Source organism: Carassius carassius, chromosome 17 (assembly GCF_963082965.1).
Source record: "Carassius carassius chromosome 17, fCarCar2.1, whole genome shotgun sequence".
Lineage (NCBI taxonomy): Eukaryota > Metazoa > Chordata > Actinopteri > Cypriniformes > Cyprinidae > Carassius > Carassius carassius.
Genome location: NC_081771.1, coordinates 20,090,384 through 20,117,079, shown reverse-complemented (window position 1 = coordinate 20,117,079; position 26,696 = coordinate 20,090,384). Strand labels below are relative to the sequence as shown.

At 36.4% G+C, this 26,696-nt stretch overlaps 1 protein-coding gene across 2 annotated transcripts in view; it reads right to left on the bottom strand.

Annotated features, from left to right (window-relative positions):
• Window positions 1-26,696, bottom strand: part of septin9b (septin 9b) — a 50,045-nt gene that overhangs the window by 22,749 nt on the left and 600 nt on the right. The window contains exons 2-3 of one of the 2 annotated variants that reach the window (XM_059571243.1): window positions 16,571-16,835; window positions 15,413-15,762 (exon numbers count right to left, since the gene is read on the bottom strand). In XM_059571243.1, coding sequence (XP_059427226.1) covers window positions 15,413-15,762; window positions 16,571-16,835 — 615 coding nt within the window. Of the gene's footprint in view, window positions 1-4,145; window positions 4,300-15,412; window positions 15,763-16,570; window positions 16,836-26,696 lie in introns of those variants that run through there. The other variant, XM_059571244.1, reaches the window with a different exon arrangement.

Here is a 26,696-nt window from a genome sequence, read left to right as displayed (position 1 = left end):
ACAGCTGACCATGCTTATAATTTTGCAGTATGCAGTCAAGGACTACAATATGCATTTCATCAGGTACATCTAGAAGTATGACCGGGTTTGTCCTCTCTGAAAATTACAACATTTAGAACCACAGAATCCCCAACTATAGGCCAGTATTCCACGGGTCTCATTTTTCCAATGAGTTCTCCAAAACATCAATAACGCTCTACCCCAGTATCCAAAATTTGACTTGGTTGATTTCCTGTTTTCACTTTAAGAACTTGAGAGGTTGTGCGTCCCCCTTCTGAAGCTGATCCAACCCTGTACAGAAACCATATATCCACAGAAAAGCAAGGCAAATGCTGAAACAAGGTCATCTAACAATTCATTCCTTACAGGCAACATACAATTTAATTCTGTCTTCATTCTGAGCCAGTACAGTTGGGAATTTGCCCGTGTTAAGTGGTCTGTGGTATATTGGCCCCTGTAACTGGACTTTAGTCTGGCAACTGACATTCAAAGTCAGGAGTATGCCAAATGAAAAACGTTTGTACAACTAATAATTAGTGTCAACAGCCAATGAAGCCTAGTAGACCTGACAGTTGCCCTAAATGTGTAGCTAAATGTGTCCTGGTTACACTAGGCTAGGAATGTAAATGCTGCTAAAGCTGTTCTTACAGAAAATAGTGTAAATGACAAAATGAATAAAGAACATAGTGATACAGACTTATTTGCTGGTAAATGGAAAACCATAAGACTATCTGACAAATCAGGAAACTCTCAACAGTGACAAAATTTATCATGGTTCAGTGATATTTTGTGGCTGCAAAATAACTATTCATAATAAGTGCAAAGAAAGTCAGGCAGAACTAATTCTGAATGATCTGAAACACATGCTCCCAAAGATGTAGACCAATGAAAAAACTCCTCACGGCCAAGTATATTCTTTTTGAGTCGATTGAAAATACTCAATTTGTTACACTTTAGTGTATGAAATGATATGGCACTGTATGTACAGACATTTCTAAACTGGTCTCAGATCAGCTATAGCAGCTTGGCCTGTCTGTGTTTTAATCAGAAAGCTCAAGATGCCATTTCTACAGATCAGGAAGAATTGAAGGAAGATGCAGTCATAAAGTTTAATGTCTTTCTTTGACTGAAGCAGATATATGGTGCCTTAAGATACATGGATCATTTCTAGAAACTTTTACTAAAAAAAAACACCAGCTGAAAGACACAGATGATTCTCACATGCTTCATGTGTTCACCAGATGCATGAAACATTTATCATGAGTGTCACTAGAACATGAAATCATCAAAAACAACTTAACTTGTGAATCATAATATGTCGTCATAATTTACGTAAAGATTTAGGTGTGTTTCTCATGAATTGGAGATTTCTGAAGATTTTTGGCCTGAAGCCCTCCAAGTTATGTTCTATACACTCAACTTTCAGTTAAGTTGTGGTGCCCAATCCTGTTTCTGGAGTCTCTGCCCAGGCTTTGGTCCCTAAAAGTCTCCTGGTCTGAGGTGATTTACTTTTATTTACGATATTAACTTACCCAATGATTTTATGATTGAGGCTGTTCACTATACTTCACCATGCTGGATCTATCCAGTATTCCAATTTGGACAAATTTAAAATTGAGAAAATACAATTTGGGGTAGCGATAGCTCAAAAGACAACTTAACAGTGTATTAAGTATAAAATCACCGGGAAACCTGCAGTTCTTGAATGGTTATTATACAGTGGGCTTGGGTAAGCATTGCATACAATAATAAAGAAAGCAATAATGGTATTTGTTGAATTTTTACACTTCTAATTCTTTTGGAAATGGGGTGTTTTTTCTTAGGGCACCTAAAAAAACCCCATAGAGTTTCACCATATATCTGTAAAAAGTAATTTAATTCTGATTTACATTAAGTAAAACGAGACTCCCTTGACACCATCCATCAAACACTGCAAACCAAAAGCTACTAATGCACAGACGATGGATCCACAGACTAAACCAAGAGGCTTGTATTCAGAATATTTTCTTTTCCATCAGTTTTCTGGTGTGTATGGATCTGGAAAAAAGCCAGATGCAACTGTAAACTACACAGCCAATGTACATTGATCTGTAGATGTGGTGAGGTGAACTCTGGTGCTCAGCGTGAAGAATGCTACTGGTGGACTCATCTTTCATTCTGCTCACCCCGTGAGAATTCAACCTTTGCCATTACATGCCACAAGCAGATGGTGACGAAGGGTGTTAAAACACTGCTTTCTACAAAATACCTTCTAGAAAAGAAAAATAAATGCCTGTATGAGTACAGTAGGCAAATATAATTGGAGAGAACCAAAAAAAGCCATGGGAAGAAACATTGTAAAACCATTTGTGATGAGCACATGTTGCTAAATGTCATTTTTAATCTGATCACTCACAAGAAAATCATCTTTACGGCCTATATAATGTAAATGTATAAATCAAAAGCACTATACATCCATTTTTACTGTATTTTTCATTTCAAAACCTTGCTGGTAGACTTTGGAACTGACGTAAATCAGTGGTACCTCCACTATTATTTTGCAGACATCTATCCCAAAATAATAATAATTTGTTAATTAATCCCAACATACGCAAATATTGGTTGATTCAGCCAATATATCTTTCTCTTACTATTGTAAATAACAAAATAAGATACTGAACATGAATGTTGAAGCCTTGCACAAGATGTCCGAAACAGTAATAAAACTGATGGCCAGTCAACATCAGTGTGATATGGTATGGTGGTTGCAGGGATCCTCATTTTCCGCATGCACTCTATATCATGCATTTAACTAGTCAACATCATTATTCAACAACTTGTTTTCTTGTATTTTTAAACAGGTAATTGTGTCACTTGCAGTATCATATATCCATCTCTCAGTAAATCTCTACGAGCTGTCAAAGAAAATCATAACAAAAAAAAAACAATACAAAACAAAACCAACAACAACATGAAGATAGATTATACTTTTCTTCCGAATTCATTTATTTTGGTGGCATAATATGGGGTATATGGCCAACTAAATCATCAAAACCATTAACATTTAGAGCACGACAATATATTACATTTACATGATGTAAAAAATGGGTTCATGCTTCAAAAAAGAAAGAAAACAGCTGCAGTGGAATAATATATTTCAGCAAAAAAAAAAAAAAAAAATTCAGCTGTTCTACAGATGACATAGGATTTGCTGTGAAAGGTTTGGGTCGAATATGAGGAAGTGGCACTGCGTTTTATCTGAAAAAGGAACTCTGCTAAACAGGTATCACATAACTTTGTTGATGTAACTGGAGATGACAGAAGTAAGTGTAATTGGTTTATAACCATGCTCAAACAAAACTGAAAGATTTGTGTTCTAGATAAATTGCTAACTGCTGTTACTGGAAAAAAAAAATACTGGAAGTAATCTGACACTCACTGACAAATGGAATCAGAAGTTAAACAGAGGAACAGAACAGATCTGTGCTGAATACACACAGGTCAATTAGCTTCCATGTTAATGACAGAAATTAAACAACAGGAACTGTACTGTCATGCAACACAAACATATAAGAATGAACACAGGAAGCCATTCAAACAACGCTGATTGGATGTTTATAATCAACCCGCAGAGAACATCTAAAGCTATGATACACAAGTTTGAATTCTGGCTCCAATGTAAACTAATTAGAAGAACTGATTATCAAAATGTCTGATTTCTAGAAACTAAGAGCAGTGATGACACACACCCCACACAAAGAAAAGAGAAGGCCAGGAGGAGCAGAGAAAGGGAGGGGGATGGAAGAAAGTAGAAGGAGGGGTTCATTGAGCTTCTCGTCTGTTTCAGTGCACAGACAAACAAGAGAAAGAGAGGTCTTAAAACAGTACAGAACTCCACAAACGCTAGCCAAAATCTCCCCTTCTCGTCCTCTCTCACTTGCTTCCTTACTGGCAAGAAAGCAGTGAGGACACCTGGGAAACTTGTGCATGCAGCAACACACACACACACACACACACACACACACACACACACACACATACAAACGTCGCCCGCTCTGTAAAAGCACCCCAGCCTCTCTGAATGAGACTCTGGAAAGAGATGTAAATCTCATGCAAAGAAAGCCTGTTTTAACAGAAGTAAACATGGTTCGCAGATTGTGACTCACCCTTCCTTTAGTTGCTCTTGCTGTCTTTCTTTATCTCTCTTTCTGTCCCCCTTTCTCTGTGCCTGAATCAGCCTACAACACCAGCTGGACTCACAGCCACGCCCACTCCATGGTCATGTGACTACAGAACAGCCAAGCAGCACTCATCACCCATTCAAACAAGCTATAGTAGAATCTGTCATGGTGTGTGGCTCAGGTTTTGCATAAACTGTGGGGGAAAATATCATCAGCTCAGTGTTAAAACAATGGAAGGCAAATGAGAGTCCCCTCCATGATATAAAAAAGCACTTGAATGTGTATTCCCGTGTGTATGAGAACTTTAATCTTCCTTACTGAAATAAAACCTAATTTGTTTTATTAAAGGTATATCATTGTAAGTAGACCGAATTTGTTGAGAATTCTGAAAAATATCTTTATATTTATTTTATATATATATATATTTATACATACTATATATACCTTTAAATTAATATATACTACAAAAATGTAATTGTATATATAAAAAAAAACATATACTAACAACACTATTTCTATTTTTACCTAATGTTAGGTAGTACTGGAGTAAATGTGTTCCCTCTAATATAAAATTTGTTTAATTAAATTTTATATTTATTTGTTTGTTTAGAATACATAACTGAGTAACTCTTTTGGCATCACTCATTCATTGTGCCTGGTAAATCACTTTTCTCTTTTAACAGGGTTGAAGAAAGTGCAAAAACTCCTTGGAAATATTGCAGGACAACACATTGCAGTCAGTTTTCTTGTGCTTCTAATGCAAAAGTTAATGTTCACTACACTTTACCAACATACATTTCTGCAAATGTAAAATCAGTCACTGTTTATGCAAGTGGAAATGAATAAATATATCTTTGCCTCCACTGTTTCATTGAAGCACAGATGTCTAACATGTGCATACGTATGTTTGTATGCATGTGTAGCCTTTACAAGTGCATATGCACATGTGTGTCTGTATTTTTTTGACCATGCAAGAAAGTAAACATGCAAAAGGCAGGAAGTCATTAAACTGCATAAAACAGTGCTGTATCTTTAAAAGGTTAAAGGAAAGCCAACTTCCAGTGTTCAGTGGATTACAATTATTAAACTCAACAGTTCTTCTGCAACACACTGATGCAGTTCCGTGTGTCTGAGAGTAACCACATCCAGCCACCTGTTGTGTAGCAAAGACTGATCACATACACTGATAAAATTGCATTCTGCACTGAGTATAAATGAGATGACAGTCATGTGTGCAAAGTTTAGTTCGGTTTTTGAAACTTCAAATCAGTTCTAAAGAAAGGAGTCAGACACTGAGGATAATGACAGAGAGATTTTAGGGTACAAGAAGTAGCCCATAAAGATATGTTAGTGTGGAATTCTGAATACATCTGAGAATAGCTGAATCGTGTTACTCAGGAACTCCTATAGGCTCATTGAAAACCATAGACACGAGAAAACAAGGAGAGAGGTTGGGAGAGATACTGCAGTCTACTTCCTGTAGTCATTTAGGTTTTCTCTGCTTATCTTAATTACACATATACACGAGAAATTGGTCCTTAGAGGAATGACAACATAACTTCCTGTCTTTGATAACTACCATAAACATCCAAATATTACTGGCCAGTTGTTCTTCACACATAGTCAGCCACTTCCTGAGATTCTAGGCTGGAATTATTTGTTGTTTTAGAGTGAATGTTTGTGTTGATTTCCTCACAGGACGTTATCAGAAAGCAAATTAAGGTGTATTACTGCACAGTAGCAAAATGAAGAAAAAACAGTCAGCGAGACAAAGGGACAGAGAGATAGAGTGTGTAGAGGAGGAAGTTTATGCTGTGCAAGATTAGATTCGATAGTGAGAGGCATGCTTTATAATCACAGCATATGGAATTAATTTCACAGCTTCTTAGTACTGAAGCAGTGAGAATGACTCATTCTTCAGGCCTGCGGAGATTTAAGACCCTCTCTTATCTGGAAGAGATTTGGGTTTAATACCTTCCTGTCCCCCTGGTGTTTTTCTGTCCTATTCAGCTAAAGGACACTTAGTTTAAGGATGATATGTGATTATAGTAAAACTGTCACCATAAATGTCTTAAAGGGTCTCAATGGTTCAATACAGTCATAATCCATGGTCAGACATTGATTACTACAAGGCATTTAAGATCATTTTTATAGTTTTTTTTTCTTAACTGATTTACTCTGTGTCCTGTGTCTGTGTTCTTTACTTTTACTCTATATTACCAGAAATATATTTTAAATTATACAGTTTCATGGTTTTTAACCCCTAAAACAACTCTTGAAAGTTATGAGTTTCAATAGCTGCAAGATATGAGTTTACTGTAAACACAATGGCTGCGTATGAAAGATGAAAAATACTGCCTCCACAGGCAGTATACAGAGTTAGGAAGGCAACAAAGCATGTCTAAATCCTATGTCACATCCTGTCTACTGCGACACCATTTTTTAAAAATCTATATTTTTTTCATGTTTCCCTTGTATCATGTCTGTTTAATTCTGTGACAGTTGAGCTAAAAAATGTAATAGGATCTAAAAGTTGGTTTCCTTTATGCGTAAATGCATTTTGAACAATTTTTGCATATTTTTTTAAGCAAGAAAGGAGTTTGAATATTTAATTATAAATGTAAATTAGCATGAATTAAATATTCCTTAGTTGTCATCAAAGATCTCTCAGTGTTTTTTTTTTTTTTTTTTTAGTTCATTATACTGCTACAGAAGCCTGTCCAAAATCATTTGCTTGAGGCACCTTTGTTCCATCCATTCAAACAAATGCAGTCTGTGAACTTATCGCAACAAGACAACTGCCTACTTTTTTGCAATAATGCAACTGCTTTTTGGACACTGTTGATGTCTCCAGCTCCTTCTCTTACAACTGGCCGCTTACAAAATGACCTGTTTGGAGGCCCTGTTTGTAGCAAAAGAATTCAAAAGAACCCCATGTTTGTTGTTAATTCATTCCAGTTGTGTGGTCACTTCCTGCAATGTTTCTAACTCGATTACAGTTGCTCAGCCATAGGTCCCCATTACAACTCTCATGAATCACCACATAAGTAGCAGTGTTGTTCATCGCATCTTTGGAATCAGTAGAGAATGAAACCTCCTAGAGCTGGATGAACCCTAATGTTTGGTATTCTGAGGTTGACAGCTGTGAGTCATGAGGTCATAATGTGCAGAACACAAAGGAAACATAAGGTAGGTTAAAGGTTACTTTACACCGCCCACCGAATAAATAATTTATCTTTTTCTTACTCCAACGCACATGCATCAAAGCTTTTCACTGGGGTCCACAGCAAAAACACAATGAAGTCAGCCCATTGCTGGGTAGAGGGTGTGGAAAATCATCACATTTAAAAGAATCAAAGACTTAGGCCCAATCCCAATTCTATTTTATACCCCTTCCCCTACCCCTTCCTGTCAAGGGGTAGGGGAGAAAATATTCCCCTAAGGATTGGGTCACCACTACCATGACGTCACACGCCATCATTCGTCGTCTAGCTCTTACAATACACACATATACTGAGTGAGTGACGTGACATTCAGCCAAGTATGGTGACCCATACTCAGAATTTGTGCTCTGCATTTAACCCATCCGAAATGCACACACACAGAGCAGTGAACACACACACTGTGAGCACACACCCGGAGCAGTGGGCAGCCATTTATGCTGCGGCGCCCGGGGAGCAGTTGGGGGTTCGATGCCTTGCTCAAGGGCACCTAAGTCGTGGTATTGAAGGTGGAGAGAGAACTGTACATGCACTCCCCCCACCCACAATTCCTGCCAGCCCGAGACTCGAACTCAAAACCTTTCGATTGGGAGTCCGACTCTCTAACCATTAGGCCACGACTTCTAATGCACTGGTGTGCATTAGAGCCTTTAATTATCGTTCTGTATTAATGCGCTGCTTACTGACACACACACATATCAGAAATCGCGCAGCTCACACATCCAGGACAAAATAAACTTGTCAGCGCTGCCCCACGACTTTTATTAAATACAGTTTAAATACTGAATCGCTACATTATATTTTCCAGCGACGGGAGGATACAATCGCTGTTTTTAAGTAAACTCACTCTAAAAAGATAAACGCACAGACGCGAATACACGCAACTTCCATCTCTCTCTCTCTCTTTCTCTCTCTCTCTCTCTCTCTATCTAGAATAGGCAATATTTTAGAAAATGGTTTAGCGATTTCTAATTAATGTCTACAGCAGTTATCGCCCTGATCATATGCTGTGGCACTATCATGCAGTTTAGCAAATATTAGCGATTTTTTGCAAACATTTCTTTGAGTAACATGACCGTTAATATGAACTCACAATTGAATGTAACATAAAACAAATTATTACTTTTCATTAAAATCTTTATTTATGCCAAAAAACTTACATTTATGTGTCTTTTTGTTCGCTGTAGCAGCCATGTTGCCGAGATAATTCATACCCCTTCGTTTGTAGTGTGGTCCCGAAAAATCTTCGTTTGAAGGGCTATCCGGCCCTTCCCCTTACCCCTACCCCTCCAACCAAAAGAGAATCGAGACACCCCTACCCCTTCACATGAACGCGCGAAACGGAGGGGAAGGGCTAAGGGGTAGAACTGGGATTGGGCCTTAAACTACTTCAGTCTGTGTGCATTGAATTTATTTAATACACAAGTTTCACAATTTGAGTTGAATTATTGAAATAAATGAACTTTTCCTCGACATTCTAATTTATTGAGATGTACCTGTACCTGTTTAAGAGTTCTCTGGAAAGTATCCAGTCATGGAATATGGAAAAAGAGACACTGAATAAGATACAAGAAACATTGTACATATGACAATGATTTCTCAGTCCCTTTCAATGTAGGCATCTTGGGAACTCACACAGTTCTCCTGCATCTCTTTCACTGTTCAAAACACTCAGCAAAATCCTTTGTTGGAATCGGCCTACCTCAATTAATTTTACTGAATCTCATCAATGGTCTGAAATCCCTTCTCCTCCAAAGGTCATTTTCAAAGGTGATTCTTCTTCGATAAATGTCTCTATTTTTCATATTACATGACTGGATACTTTCCTGACAGCCCATGTATAATAGTGTTTCACTCACCATGAAATGCAGCACACTGATAAAGCTTAAAAGAGCACAAAAAGCACTTTGAGCAAAATTCTCATTGTTATTTTAGTTAAGCAGATGTTAGTCAGGCAAACTTCGTAGTTAATAAGTAATAGAGAGAATTGGACCTTAAATCAGTTTGACCAAAAAATATTACATATAGTATCAAAAATATATACCACATACAGTATATACCAAAAAAGGGAAAATAAAGAGGGACAAAATGTTAGAGAGTGATCAAGAAAATAGAATATCTAGGATGAGACAAAAGAGGAAGATTAAGTCGCTTGGGCCCCAAGATAAAGTCCTTTGGATGGAGCTGGTTAGCATTGTGGTGGGAAACTTGTGTGACCCTTGAACTTCCCTCTCGGCATGTAAAGTAAACACATGTTTCCGGAAATGGTATCAAGAGAGGACTGTCATATTTTCAGTGACGCATTTCAACTCAACTAGTCTCAGAGACAGGGTTCCTCTGTCAACATTTCACACATCTTTATCGAAAACAACATAAAAGACACAAGAACTCAAGTTTTTGAACCTGACACAGAGTGCAAATGGGTGTGCTTGTTGCAGATTTCCTCACTTTGTTTGAAATTGTGTATTAAGCTTGTGCTTTTGACTTCAATTAAAAGAGCCTGGAACAAACATATTACATCAAAGGTGCATCACATCACTTGTGAGAAATCTTCTGAACATCAAAATAGACATTTAAAAGGACGTTTTAACTTCAGTTGATAGTCCTCTTTAGAAATTCTACTAATTATTAAATTAATTACTAATTATTATACTAACTCTTATCAGGTGGCAACTACATGTCAACTTATTCTCATTAGAGTAGATCAGATAAAGAATGTGGTTAGTAGAAATGATAAATTATTATTATTATTATTATTATTTTGCACAATTGGTATGTTAAGTGTTTCTCTGTTATGTCCTACTGATATAGTTAACTGGATTTACTTATCTTTGAACTTATCAAATTATATGATAGATTTACCTTTGTTTGTTGTGTTGTGTCTAATAATTTCAATTAGTTCTAATATGTGGTTTACAATAGGCATAATAAATGAGTGATCCAAAAAGAGTTACTCAATCATGTATTCAAATCATAAGCAATGTACATAAATTTCAAACTTACTGTAAAAGAGTTTAAGAGTTTCATAGTTAGTAATAATAAATATTTTTGGCATTTGCAATTAGTAATTCTAATGATATTGGTTCTTATCGTTAAAGCTGTGGTGTGGACTATTTCATATAGTAGATATCAACATATCTATAATTTTTGTTATCATTGTAGCCATCATCTCTGTGTAAGTAGAGTCAGTAGCATGCTCTTAAAAATTGTATACTGTATAATCAAGGCCTTTCTTTATACTGATTATAGACACACAATCAATATGTACAGACTTATTATATATTTCTAATAAAAATAATCGTAATTTGCTTTGAATGTAGAAGCATATATGAATGCTGACAGTTGGAATGGTCTTTCACTATTCTTCTCTACTTTTTGTTGCTTGCATGTCTAGTTGAATGCGAATATAGATAATAAATAATTGACATTTCTGTAAAACCACAGCTTTATCAAAGGACAAAGTACAACAGAAACAGAGCAAAAGGCAACAAAAACAGTATGTTTATCTTCTATCTTCTTGTAGGTCTCAAATGTCTTTCTATCTCAGATTCAGCTGTTGAGAAGAGAAGGGGTCAACAAACACCACACACACACACACACACACACACACACACACACACACACACACACACACAGGATGAGGCATGGAGCCAGTCATAACACTCTGCAGAGGGTCTAGATCACCAGTAGGAGGCGTTTAGTTGATGAAACATATTTGTCACGATTTTGACAGCCCCTCTTTCTTGTGCATGTGCAACTCGTTTGGTTGGGTGATCTGAGTATGACCTCACTGAAGCTGAAGACACAGCTTTACTTTAATTCTACAGTCCCAAAAGTAAAGCTTTTAAATTAAACCTCTGCACTAAGGGTGAGTCACAGGATCTGAGGGACCCCGGGATTGGTTTATGTCAGGAACAGGTCAGAAAACCATGTTTAGAACTTAACGTTAAGAAAGAATAAGATTGTCAGTTGCCCATTAATGATAATTAAGCAATACATAAAATTAAAAATAGTTTGAACATTTCTGGATTCAAGCAGATATGATGTTTTATGGCAAATCAGAACAGAATACAAAAATTACAAAATATAGTACATGAGTAAACTTCAGGTCATGGGGAAACAATTGGAAGGAAGGACGTGAGACAATCTGGTGTGACGACACTTCCTGTCCAAAAAAAAACAAATGAACAGGAAGGAACATAATCTGTCACACATTTACAACATAGCTAGCTTTTGCCTTCTGCCACAATTTGCCCAAATCCCAACTTTACTGTACTGTATATTTGTATAGGGCCAACTATAAAACCCAGCTGTTAGACATTATTGTAATTGTTTCAAAGTAACTCCCTTGTGTACAGTATGTGTACGCAAGCACCTAGATAATAAAATTAAATTAAGTGACCCTAATGCAGGACAATTGTTTCACATGAACCATTCAGTTATATTCACTGAAATAAACAGGGTTTATATAACATTAGGCCACAGTTATCATTAAAAGCTTAAAAAGATCACACAAATTTTGTAAATGAAAACCTTTTGCTTGAATGGACTTTCAAAGGAGGGACAAATATCTCTCAAATTTCATTAAAAAAATTGCATTTGTGTTTTGAGGGTTTGGGATGACATGAGGTTGAATAAATGATGACAGTTTATTTATTTATTTATTATTTATTTAACCCATTTTGGGTTATCCTCTTAAATTTAAACCTGAAAAGTTAAACCTTGATCATTCATTTATTGCTGTATATTTAATGTTGTATTATTTTATCCACCCCCAAAATAAGATGAGATGACTAGTTTTAATTTATTAATCATTAAAATGTATTAATATTTCATGTTTAAAAAAAAAAACGTTATTTAGATCCATTTAAAATTTCAGCAGCTAAATATGTATGCTAATTAAAAAAAAGCGTCATGTTTGATTACATGAATGACCAATGCTTTGCTTAGGATATTAAATTTTAAGTGTGTTTTTGTGTGTGGGGGGGCATGTTTTTGTGACATATCAGGACACAACTTTGTATAATGACATGGGTATGACACAGGTATTACAAGGAGAGGGTGACTTATGAGGACATTACCCATGTCCCCATTTTTCAAAACCATACAGAATGAGTTTTTTTTTTTGAGAAAGTAAAAATGCACAAAGTTTCCTGTGAGGGTTAGGGTTAGGGTTAGGTGTAGGGTTGGTGTAGGGCCATAGAATATACAGTTTGTACAGTATAAAAACCATTATGCCTATGGGATGTCCCCACTTTTCACAAAAACAAACATGTGTGTGTGTGCGTGTGTGTGCATGTGCACTGGTTTATGCTACATGTAAATGTCCCCATAAGGGTGGTAAATCTTGTAAGGGGTAGGTGTATGTTTACTGTTGGGTTAGGGGATAAAAAATAATGTTTGGTCAGTAAAAATGTAACAGAAGTCTATGGAAAGTCCCCACAATTCACAAAAACAAATATGTGTGTTGATTTAATTTATTTATTAATTTATTTATTTATTTATTTATTTATTTATTTATTTATTTATTTATTTATTTATTTATTTAAGAGGGATTAGTGCTGTAATGCAGTGCCTGAGGGCAAGTCAGCACCAGTATAATAAATTGATAATGACTTCAATAGGGCATCTCACAGTACCAGCACTAGCAGATACTAAACAGTGGGATGGAAAAGAAATTAAAAATTTTAAAGCAAAGATGATAGATTTACAAATCGTGTGCTTCCAGGGGGGGTTGCACCAGCCAAGCATCTGTAATTTAGATTAATAGGAACATGCTTTTTCCTATTATAGATGTGAAAGTATTATAGAAAGTGAAAAGATTGCTTTCTTAACCATACAAAATATATGCACATGACATAAACACACACATACAGTACACACACAGTGTGGCTGTTTAGGCATTAGTTCATTCTTGGCTGCAGCTGCACTTTCCTCTATTTTTTTTAGCATTTACAGGAACTCCTCTGGCCCAGAGAGTTTCCACTGGTGTGTTGTGTGCCATTCATTGTGTGTGTTCTGTCAATGTTTGGATCAATACCTGGTTGTGATGTACATGTTTAAGTTGTTTAGATGTATGCGTGTGCATTGGTGTGCTCTATTGTGAATGTAATAATGATAAGGAGGTGGAGTGTGAAAGACTAATCAAATCCAAATGTGTGAGAAGTTATTTTAACTAGGCCCTTTTCCCTTTCTCATGTCAATCACTGTATCTTCTACAGGCACACAATTTGACTTCTAAATGACAGGGTTGTTACTAGCTTTGAACTTGTCAGCAGACATTTTCTTTCCAACACGTGTTACATTTCACTATGCACAGGCAAAGTCAATTTTGTAGCTCCTGAGATTAAATATCATACACAAGTATGACAGAATTGAATCAGCAACCTTTGTGCTATCATTTTCATAGGCAGTACTGATATATTTCATCATTTACTTTACTCAATTTGCATCAACTCTGTACTGACTACTGGCTTACAAATGCACAGACTGCAGGCTTTGAAGCTTCGAAAAAATACAATTACCTAAGAAGTGGCTAAATGAGACTACAGAGGATGTCAGAGACAATAAACATCACATAAACAGGAAAATTAATTTCAGAAGTCTGCTTTTACAGCCTCATTGTGTTTAGAATTGTGCTCTTGCAAACTATTCTAAATCAGACTTTCAGGGAAACAGTTTTTTAAACACACACACACACACATACAAAAGAGTTGTCGGAAGCTTGTGATGCTCATGCTGAAGACATGTGACCTTGGTGCATAAACTTTATTTAGTCACAGTGCTTATTTGGGAGAAAAATCCTGTTGGGTTATTGTCAAGGGAACCATGGTCATGCTAACTTCTGGACTGGCCTACAAAAATACATCATCATTGCAGTGCTCTATTCTTGTATGTATGTATTTCAATATATGTAGACATTTTCTTAATAATTTACTATAGCAACGACCTCCGTGTGAGCTGCTGTTGACATCATAACCATATCACAACCACGAAAGGCAGAGAAAATTTCAGACTGCAAATACATCATAGTCAGACATGGTAAGCTGATTGTAGGTTGCACACCTGTTGTAACCTCTAGTAAAAACATAAACTGATTTTAAGCCACAAGGTTAGTTCTATCTTCCATAAAAGTGCATGTACATTTGGAAGAACTTAGAAAGCACTTACATTATCCGGAATATAAATACAACCGACAGCATATTCATCAAATGTAATGTTCCTTAAATAAACAACTGTCTTCATTATAACACTTTTAAACTTTAAATGAAGTCTGGCATAAACAGCCTCTAGATGTTTTTTATAGTTTCGACTACAAATACCATTAAAGTTTGCAGATACTCCACAGCTGCACTGACTTAAATATGACCACTTCCCTTCTTATTTAGCACAGTTCTCCTCTACCTAAGGTCCTTGTGATCCTGAGTTACCACAGTATGTTTACCTCTCAGTATCAAGGCTGTCTGAAGCACAGCTGGACTAAAAGGCTCCAGTCCAGACAGAGTAAAAAGCCTGCGGCTGCCTTGCAGCTTTCTTCCACTCATGGCTCAGTTGCATCTTGTTAATTTCTCATGGACAGTAAAGGGCCAAAACTCAATGGCTACTTCAGGATGTCAGAGTCAGTTTAAGTTCAGTGTCCAGCTGATCAAACACACAACAGAAAGGCTTGGAGCTCAGGCTAAGGGGCAAAGTTAAAACAATATGAAGCAGATGACTAGAAGAACTTCTCTCAAAAATGACACACATTTACACTTCACACAGGGTTCGATCACCCTTTAAGGCAAGAGATGAGGTTAAAACTAATAGGATCCAACCACAGACCAGGGCACCTCAGGACAGACCAACAAAGAAAAGACCACTAACAGAATAACATATGTGTGCCACATTTAAAAAAAAATGCATGGATTTTTTTATTTATTTATTTATTTTATTTTTTTAAATCAGAAGACAATTGGCCAGCTGTGTGGTTTTCTAAGAACTTCAATCCTCTGTTCTGGAGGAATTACATTTGAAAAATTGGATTGTACTTACTTTGCTTGTCGGAACTAGGGGATTTCCGTCCAACGTGATTAGGTGATGGACATCTTGTTGTAACTGGTGGATGGTGAAGACTGTCATGACCTTTAGTGTCTGTTGATTTGGTGACACTGATTTCAGGCTTTCTTGCTGATCCATCTGCAGGGCTTGGTGGCTCGCTTTTCCTGAAGGTGGTCTCTGGTAGTTTTGCACTGGCATGAGGAACGATGGTAGATGCTGAACGTGTGATGGGGGCAATTGTCTCCAGTGTCTTGCTGAAGGTGACTGAGTGCTTCTGCGTCTCAGGCATCTTACTGTGGCTCAAGACATCTGGCCTCCTCAGCCCAAACCGAGCAGTGCCAGGACTAGAACACAGTAAAATTGTATCTAGTTAATTTAGTATGCATTTAATCCATTACAAAAGCTATGACTAATTAAACAACAGTTATTTCTTCAGATTGGTCAAGAGTACTTATATTTCATATAACAGTACTGTGACAGTTTGTACCACTTTTTCAATGTTGGCATCATTCTGCTTGTCTAGCACTATTTTTGTTGGCCGAGCAGAAACAAACACAAATAAATATAATTTTTTTGAATTAGAATTTGCCACCTATCACCGAATAGTGAATATTTATTAAGTTTAATTTTTACATATAAAGCTAATATTTAAATCTCTTTTTATTTTATTTTCAATATTTTTGCTCCATCGACAAACACAGTTTTGAATGAACAAAACCAAAGCAGAATCAGAGCAACTCACAGTGATGACTGTCCCCAAATGCATCAGTATTTTTAAACAAATTGGTTAAGTGAAGATTCAGTAACACAAAAAGAAACCAACTGCGGTATAATGCATATTTCAATCCAAAAACAGATCTAACTCATCCTTAAATAAAATCTGGAAAACTGGAACACTTGGACTTGCAAGACCAATGCAGTTTTACACTTTCTTGTTATGACTTTTGAGCAATATTGAAACAGTCTGCTAAAAGGCTAGAGTCTGGTCTTATTTTATTCTGTTTGTGAACAACAGAGCCACAGCAAGACCACACAGCTGGAATTGCTAGACAATGCCACACAAGGCAGTTTTGGTCTTTCCAATAAAATCAAGTAACTGACAGGGACATTGTGTCTATACAGTACATGTGACTATAGATGTTTTGTTTATACCTGGGAGAGCCTTCAGTAGATTTGCCATTGTTGTTGGATGAGATGTCAAAGCCTAGCTCTGTTCTACGTGACACAGGTTCAGGGGTTCGAGCTTTGGGTTTTGAGGTGTCAGGAGGCTTGGTACCATTGGAGCCCAGCTCATAATACCGTCCGCTGGTCGGGGACATGGCTGAACGCTGAACATTGGATGGTGCTCGCCGTGTGTGAGGCGATGAAGAGTGTGAGGAAGAGTCCACATCTTCCACTTCAAATGAGCGTTTCAGGGCTGCAGGAAAATGACAAATTAGAAAACCTTCAGCTTGGAATTTATTGTGTTAAATTCCTAGATTTATCTTCTGTAGTTAACACATGCAGATCTAAGCATCATATTCTAGAAAAAGATTTGAGGTTTAAAATACAAATTATCTAAATAATACAAAAGAAGCCATTCATTTGTACTCAACCTTACAATTATATTTTATAGTGTTAGTAAAGTAATGGAAAGCTGAGGACATCCAGACTGTGAGGCACTTTGCCCAAACCCACAGCAAATATTCTGCAGATGGTAAGAGTGACATGGTAACCAGGGTGCACTTATCATCCCAGAAGGGTTATGAAACACCATTTTATGTTATAATGATTTTTTCAGTAGGGTGGAAGAGCCAAATTCAGTGCTCTGGCCAAAGACTGGGCATAAAACAGCAAAACTGTGTACAGAAAAATACTTTATTAGATTTCAGTGACTGTAAAAGTTAGCAAAATATTGGATAACAGCTGAAATATAAGCATAAATAACAAATTTTTATTTTAACTTTTTTACCCCTGTGTTTTTTGTTCTGTTACTGTCATTCTGTTACACTGTTGAAGCTTCTGTCAAGAAAACAAATACCTCGTATGTGTAAACATGCCTGGCAGTAAAAGCTCATTTTATTATATTCTTCTATTCTATATTAAATAAGAAAACTATAAACTACAACAATATTACAAGCTGAAGATGTGGTAAATCTTTTTTTTACATCCTTTCCTCATCAATTCGCACCTTATGCTAAAGACCATAACTTGGATATGAGATGTTCAAACTTTAAATTGGACAGTAGAGGAATAAGAATTTAATTTTCATAATCTCTCAGGCACTTACAGAAAAAAAATAGATAATGTTCTTTTTTCTGTTATTAACTTTTTGCCACACATGGGAATAGAAAATATGTGAGGATAACTGTCCATTAAAATGACCATCCAGGCCTTTACCATACCAAAACCTGCATTCACTGCTAGTGAGTGCTGATTTTGATTCCTTTCCATGATACTAATCAAAATCTTTGTCAGTGTGCATGTACTTACTGGGAAGACACCTTTAATCATGGTCGTAACCACCTTATGAGTACAGAGAACACTCCATTCCACCAATATACAAAATTGAGAAGGACATGGTCAGATCTAAATGTATGATCAGATGCATAACTCAGACAGGAAATCTTAGAATAAACCATAAGCGTCTGCCTCATAAGCCTAAAATAAGAAACAATCTCATATCAGGTCATACGACATCACTAACATGGCTTGTTGTTAAGAGTGTGCTGTTTTTTCATGCTTGTCTGAATGCAGATGTAATGTATTATTGTTAATGTATTATTGTCTACACCAACACCTGCTCATTGTCAAATCAAGCTCACCATGGATTGTTCACTCAGACAGAACAACTGGACATGCTTCACTTCTATGGAGCTCTATCTATATACTGTATGCTTGATTCATATGCAATTGAAAATATATACAAATCTTGTTTCCACAAAATAAAAAACTCAAAATTATGAGATGAAAATTCTATTTTTTTTTACATTCATGTTAAAATCATAATTATGACTTTTTAAGTCATAATTATGTCACAACTGATTTTTCTACAAAACTTTAATTATAGATTTTACATAATAATTATGACATTTTCCTCAAACGTTTGACTATTTATCTCATACAAATTGTTGCCTTACCAATTATCTTCTGGTAATGGGCACTTTTATACAAATCAGTCTCATTAGAATGCAATATCTGATTAAGTTGAAAGGAACCTGTGTCTGTTTGTGGATGTATGTTAGCTTGTATTGTATGTTAGTTTCATGTTTACTCTTGCTATTCTTATAACCTGGCTAAAAAATAGCCACTGACAAACTACAGGCCTACACCACTTCAAACTGCTTTGGCTAAAAAAGCATCTCACAAAAATATATGATGTGCATTATGGATGCTGTTACTTGACCATGCAACATCGGCCAGTCTCTCTTTTGAAGGAATCAATTCTTTGACAGGAAAAATTAATGCATAACGGAAGACAGAGGTAAAACTCTTGAGCTGACATTTATTTTGCTCTTTTAATTTTAACGGCATCCGAATAAATGATTAAACACAAGATTTGCTGAAAGTCTTGCAGCTTAAATAGTGAATCAAATAGAAGTCTGTATGAATAACTCAATAAAATCGAAACTGCTCGTTTAAGTATCTTACTTCCAGTATATGTTTTTTAATCATATCTGGATATGTGAACATGGTTAGAATAAAATTTACAGTATAAAAGAGAACACAAGCATGTCCAAACCACGCTGCACTGGATTCAAAATCCCACCACCCAATTGTTTATGACTTACAAGAAAATACAAAATACAATCTCTCATAAGATGGGACAGACATTCCAGACAAAGAAAATTCCCAGATACATGTATGTGCATTTGCCAAAGTGCCTGCAACAGTCACAGTGCTTTTGAAAGTCCCTTAAGAGATTCTCGCACTCAGTAATGAACACAAATTCACATAAACAGTAAAGAATTAACAAAACATACAATATACAGTAATTATAAATATTCTATAGCAGATGATTTTGTTTGTCATTCAGCACACACCGATAATCTGTCCTTATTTTTGTTTTCTTTGTTCAACTGCTTTATGCTCATGTGAACAACTTGGAGTTTCTGAGAAAAGCAACAGTTTGTTAACAGCTTCATTGGGGAAAATGAAAAAAAAAAAAAAAACATTCCAAAAGAACAATTCAATAGTCATGAAGGTCTTCAAGGGACTGGTTAAAAACGCCATCTGGATACTTTAGACCCTCTTCAGTTTGCCTATCGCCCAAACAGATCCACTGATGATGGCATCTCTCACATCCTGCACTCTTCTCTCACACACATTGACAGCAATAACGGGAACTATGTAAGGCTGCTATTTATCGACTATAGCTCAGCTTTTAATACGATAGTCCCCATAAAGCTAGCTTCTAAACTCATGTACCATGACCTGAATTCTTCACTCTGCAACTGGATTCTTGATTTCCTCACTGGAAGACCTCAAGTGGTGAAACTAGGCCAGTAAACCTCCAATTCCATCACCCTGAACATAGGAACCCCACAGGGCTGTGTCCTGAGTCACCTGCTCTACTCTCTCTACACTCATGACTGTGTGTCTTCGCACAGCTCCACATCTATAATCAAATTTGCTGATGATATCATGGTTCTGGGCCTCATTCACAACAATAATGAGACTGCATACTTGGATGAGGTAGAGAAATTAACATCATGGTGCCAAGACAACTGTCTCTCTCTGAATGTGAGTAAAACTAAATAACTGATTGTGGACTTCAGGAAGAGACAGCAGCAGCCCTATACACCTCTTATGATCAGCGGGACACCTGTGGAGAGGGTGAGCAGCTTCAAGTACCTTGGTGTAAACATCTCAGAGGACCTGACTTGGACTACCACATTCAAACACAGGTTAATAAAGCCAGGAATTGACTCCAATCAAGACTGCAACGCCCTGCAGAGAGTTGTGCGCTTAGCTGAGCGCATCTCTGGGTCTGCCTTCCCCTCTCTGCAGGACATCTACCTCAAACGCTGCAAAAGCAGAGCTGTTATTGCCTCTTATACATTCCTGTGTATCTTAATATTTAAGACTACAGTATAATGCACATATGCACATTGTACATCCCTGTGTATCTTAATATTTAAGACTACAGTTTACTTTCATGCACATTATTTTGCGTTCTATATTTAATTCTACAATATACATATTTTTTATATTTTATTCTTATATTTTATTGTTAACTTTTATTTCATTCTTTCATAGCTATATTTATGTATATTTTCATCTGTGTTGTATTCTTTAATAATTGCACTGTCCATGGAGCAGACCTGACTCACATTTCACTGCTGGTTATATATGCTCTATATAATTGTGTGTATATATAAAATATTAAAATGTGTCGAATAAAAATCTTGAATCTTGAAAAATGCTACTGCATGACTTATTTTCCCAACTGTCATTTTGTGTTGTACTACAATGACATTTGTACATGTGGGTTCAGAAAGATAACTCTGTAATGCATGTAATGCATGTATATTGATTGCTGAACATACTGCTGGACTGGAAAAATGAAATAAACTAGTAAGAATGGGAAAAGTGTTTTAAAGGAGTTTATTTTTAAAAGTACATGGGGTCAAAAGTGCTCTTACATAAAGTAACACCCATTTATACAATAATGCTATTTACAATAACTATTACCCAATTTTCTTGAGGGTAGTTCCAAATAAAATTTGCACAACCCACAGATCAGCCTTTCAGAAACCTACTCAGACAGCTGTTTGTGTACTAAAACGATTTGCTTTTAAACTTTATATGGTTCAGTGATGTATCTACAGCTGTTTGGTTGGGACAAGTGTAGCCCAAGAGCTCATTTTGGCTTTAGTTTCTGAAGAAAAGCCAGAATGCTTTTGAGGGATTATGGGATCACTCCGTTTGTCCATCCCATGCACCTGGAATTAAAGTAAAAAAAAACTGAGAAAAAATAGGAACCGCAAAGAGGAAATCTATGCCAGAACAATACGTATGCAAGCCTGTAGTTATTCGTAGATAACCTATGATAAGCTCTTACTTCCATTATAATCTATTGTTCTCAGAAGCAACTGCTCTAAAACCATTTCAGAAATACTCACAAATAAATTCCAGGCTGAACTAAGTTTGATCCAACAGACCTACTGTATGCTACACACACAAACAGATAACTGTATGGCTGGACAGAGAGGAAAGGAAGCTTCTGTTAATGACCTGTATTCAGTTTCCAAAGTGAAATTTTTTTAATGCATTAAAAGCAGCTACATTATACCTTCAAAATCTGATACAAACTTCATCCAGGTGTGTGTTACCAGTGAAGTATTTCCTTGTGCTCTCTGCATCAAGCAAGTCACCCATCAAAACAAATCCCAAATTTGAGGCCTCTGTTTGTAAAGTAAAGACTGAATATATCAGCAGTGAGTATAAGAATAATTCAAACATGAGCTGCTTTTAAAAGCCCAAAATGTATGCACTGGTTAAATATCCACTATTTCATTACAGAACACAACTACTTTTGAATGGTCATCAGTGGGAAAACCTTTTATCCTGCAAAACAGGGCTGTGTTAGTTTGACAATGCTAAAATGTTAAACCCACCATACTAGACACCCAGCAGATGTAAAATGAACTAAGTGTAAATAAGCAATTAGATTGTTTAAATAACAAATATCTAAACACATCTATATGGTAAAAAAGTTAAACTTTTGAAATCATTTGACCTGAAGTCCCTAAGCCTCTCTCCTGAGCAGTGCATTAATCATACAATTTAGAACCAGGCCAGCATATGTTAAAGAAACCAACCTTCATTGAAGCTTTATTTTTCTTGGCTTTCTAACAAGGCCTTTGTGTTGAGGCTCATGGCAGCTTAAGGGCATAGCATACAGTACATAAAGATAGATAGACTTAAATTTCCAGTCCTTTCATAGAACTAAAGCAGCATCAGCTTTAATTAATTTTATTCCTCAGAAAAGGGCTTAGTAAATGGAGTATGGTGTCGATAAGAAGCCAACAGAAAACAGGCCATCATTTTTTAGAACATTTATAATAATAATAATAAATATTTTGCAGATGAAAGATCAGAGAACCTATTGAAACCAAAGGGGTTATATGCAGCATTTGCCCACAAAGCATGCACTTTTGGAAAGTTTACTAGTCACATAGTATGCCAGAGTATTTGTGAAGTTATAAAATGATTGACAGAGACACAGTTGGGACACTGTACAAATTGTGAGTAAAAAAGGAATGGAATAATTTACAAATCTCATAAATGTATATTTTATTCACAATAGAATATTGATGACATATCAAATGTTGAAAGTGAGACATTTTGAAGTGTCATGCCAAATATTGGCTCATTTTGGATTTCATGAGAGCTACACATTCCAAAAAAGTTGGGACAGGTAGCAATAAGAGGCCAGAAAAGTTAAATGTACATATAAGGAACAGCTGGAGGACCAATTTGAAACTTATTAGGTCAACTGGCAACATGATTGGGTATAAAAAGAGCCTCTCGGTGTGGCAGTGTTTTTTCAGAAGTTAAGATGAGCAGAGGATTACCAATTCCCCAATGCTGCGGCAAAAAATAGTGGAGCAATGTCAGAAAGGAGTTTCTCAGAGAAAAATTGCAAAGAGTTTGAAGTTATCATCAACTACAGTGCATAATATTATCCAAAGATTCAGAGAATCTGTAAGAATCTCTGAGCGTAAGGGTCAAGGCCAGAAAACTATACTGGATGCCTGTGATCTTCAGGCTCTTAGACGGCACTGCGTCACATACAGGAATGCTACTGTAATAGAGATCACAACATGGGCTCAGAAATACTTCCGGAAAACATTGTCGGTGAACACAATCCACTGTGACATTCACCGTTGCTGGCTAAAACTCTATAGGTGAAAAAAGAAGTCATATCTAAACATGATTCTGAAGCGCAGGCGTTTTCTTTGGGCCAAGGCTCATTTAAAATGGACTGTGGCAAAGTGGAAAACTGTTCTGCGGTCAGACAAGTAAGTTCTTTTTGGAAAGCTGGGATGACATGTCATCCGGACTAAATAGGACAAGGACAACCCAAGTTGTTATCAGTGCTCAGTTCAAAAACCTGCATCTCTGATGGTATGGTATATGGTATTTCCAACATGACAATGCCAGACCACATACTGCATCAATTACAACATCATGGCTGCGTAGAAGAAGGAATTGGGTACTGAAATGGCTAGTCCAGATCTTTCTCCCGTATAAAACATTTGGCGCATCATAAAGAGGAAGAGGTGACAAAGAAGACCTAAAACAGTTGAGCAACTAGAAGCCTGTATTAGACAAGAATGGGACAACATTCCTATTCCTAAACTTGAGCAACTTGTCTCCTCAGTCCCCAGACGTTTGCAGACTGTTATAAAAAGAAGAGGGGATACCACACAGATGGCCTTGTCCCAACTTTTTTCAGATTGGTTTGATGCCATGAAATTTAAAACTTTCACATCATTGCATTCTGTTTTTATTCACAATTTGTTTAGTGTCCCAACTTTTTTGGAATAATATATATAATATATTATATATATTATATTTTATATATATAGTGTTCCTGTAGCTCAATTGGTAGTCGCTTTGGATAAAGGCGTCTGCTAAATGCATAAATTTAATTTTAATTTAATATATTGAGATTATGTCACCAATATTAACATGACTTTTTTATTATATTATTTTTGTTGTTGGCCCTAGAGGCCATATTGGTGTGATATACACTTTAATTTGAATCAAGTATATTATTAAGTAACAAAGAATATCAAATATCCGAGGAAGAGTCCAGAACCAGCTTTTTTTTTTTTATCTCTGCACACTTGTGAAAGGTTATTTTTTCCCCAGTAGGATTTTCACAATGGAAATCATTAAATCGTTATCCCTGAGTCATTCACAACCTAATCCTGGGTTATCTTGTTTCATGTTTCACACTGCTCATAATTTTTCAATGCACATTAATTAATCCCATCACCATTAGATTTTTCTCCCCTCAAACACAGAAATGACTGTTTATACAACATGCAGTGTTTGTGTCTGTCCAAAGCAAATTGTTTGTTGCCAAGCATAAAATTCTAACACTGCACAAATTAAATAGCAAAAGCATAATTCTGGGTAAAAACCAGTACAAATCCTGCTTCTAAATTAGAGGTGTGAAACGGAAAACCTTAACTACCTTGTACATTTAAAGTGAATATTTGCACAGTGATTTGTCTGTAAGGACATAGTCTCCAGTAGCCAGACCTTCAGACTGACAGCTGAAGGTCTGGAATCCATGGCAGCTTTCTTTGGACAAGGCCCGTCCATGAGACAACCATTCACAGTTCGTTTCGTTCAGCGTCACGTTTCGGGGTGTGGAAATATCACCACAATAACAAACCGGTGTATAAATCTCTCAGACGTATTTTAAAGATTCTATGCCTCAAACTTTAAATATTTGACATACTTTTGAAAACCCAACTTTTAGTTTAGTTTTTTAGATACTGATAAATCTTTGTTTCTAGATGGAACGTTAAAGAACACGACACACACATCTCCCGAAAATCCTGTATAATTCAACCAATCCGATGACGACTTTGACACTCCTGAAGTGTTTCCACTTCTGTGTCTCATATGCATCAGACGTTTAGCCAATGGTCCGTGGCCGTGATGTCTGAGGCTGAGACTAGTAAGGAGAGGGTAGTGCTGAGAGAATTCTGTGCTACTCTTTTTCTGAATCTCTCTGCCAAATATGCGGCTATCCAAAGCCCTTAAAAACCAGTATTTCTAAATGGTAAGACTGAGTTTTCTGTTATAAAATATCAGAGTAATAATTACTGACAGTGTGTTGGCTTATGTGTGTGTGTCTGTGTACACGCGCAAGGTCACGAGTCATTCAGGATATACAGCATACGCCTATTTAATGGTTCAAGACCAGCACTTGAACGTTCAGTTTGGAGGTCACTGAATACAGGATGTTAACTTTAAAGGCTGTAGAAATTACACAACCATGTCATTAAACTGCTGGATGAGTGATTTTTTAGTTATCCATATGTAGTGCTTTCTGTGAAAGTACAATTTGTGTGTATCATTGTAACTTGGCCATTCACTGAAAACAGTTAGTTACAATATTCTTCAACTATATTTTAAGTATTAATGAAATTATATATAAATACATACTTATGTCCTATTTAATTGGTTCAAAAAATACACTAAAGTTCAGATAATAGCATTTAATAAAATTTATTTTAAACTCTCAAAATAGCCTGCTCTGATTCCACAGTAGAATCCAGTGTGTTATCTACATACATGTACCACATGATCAGTGTTTCTCTCTGTGTGCTTGTTATTGTAACTATGCTAATGTGTTGACATGTAACATAATCTTGAGTCTGAGCTCTGAGAGGAGACACAAGGGCCAAACAGTTCTAGGATTCTCTGCCATATCACTTTCAAAACAATCCGGTGTGTTAATAACCATGGTAACCAATGTCCAAACCAATGGATATGCAGAACCAGGAAGTAGCTCTGCCCACAACTTCCTCGATGAAGCTGAATTTACATTTCGGAAATCTGTTCTCAGCCCTAATAACAGACACACACACTTCAACACAACACAATCAGCTTTACACAAATACAAAAAGCCTTCAACACAAAGACGAATGCCCTGACACTTTCACAGACTGTATCTCATTCTTTTAAGTTATATCTGAATCTACAGTATGTATAATATTCTGATGCAGAAAAGCTCCAATGCCCCTCTGTGGTCACCTGTTAAACTGCATAGAATCTCAAATTCAATCCGGTTCTACAATATTAGTTCATGATGTGGCATGTAAAATACATGGTGACATTCTGATCAACAACATGAAGACAGAGCGATATGGTGAGCAAAACTAATGGATGAATCAATTAAACACAATATAGTATATCAGGGTGTGTTTAGGGCATGTGGCATTGCCAACCAGAACAGCTGATGTTACAGAAGCTCCAAAGATTTGAGGCATGCCACACAGCAAACCCCTCCCTGCACAGCTGCTATGCGATGTGCTATAGACACAATATTTACGGGAGATTCTGCTGAGTAAGGTAAACCTTCTCATTGTCACTCACACACACATACTCCATTGAAATTCACTGGGAGTTGTCTACATGTAACAAGTATATTTCTTGTTTCCCTTCAAAGTGAACACTGACGTGAATAAGTTTACCTGTAAAATGTATTTATTAACTACATGCTATTGAAAAGAGAAAAATACTTGAAATGCAGACTGGGAGAATTTGA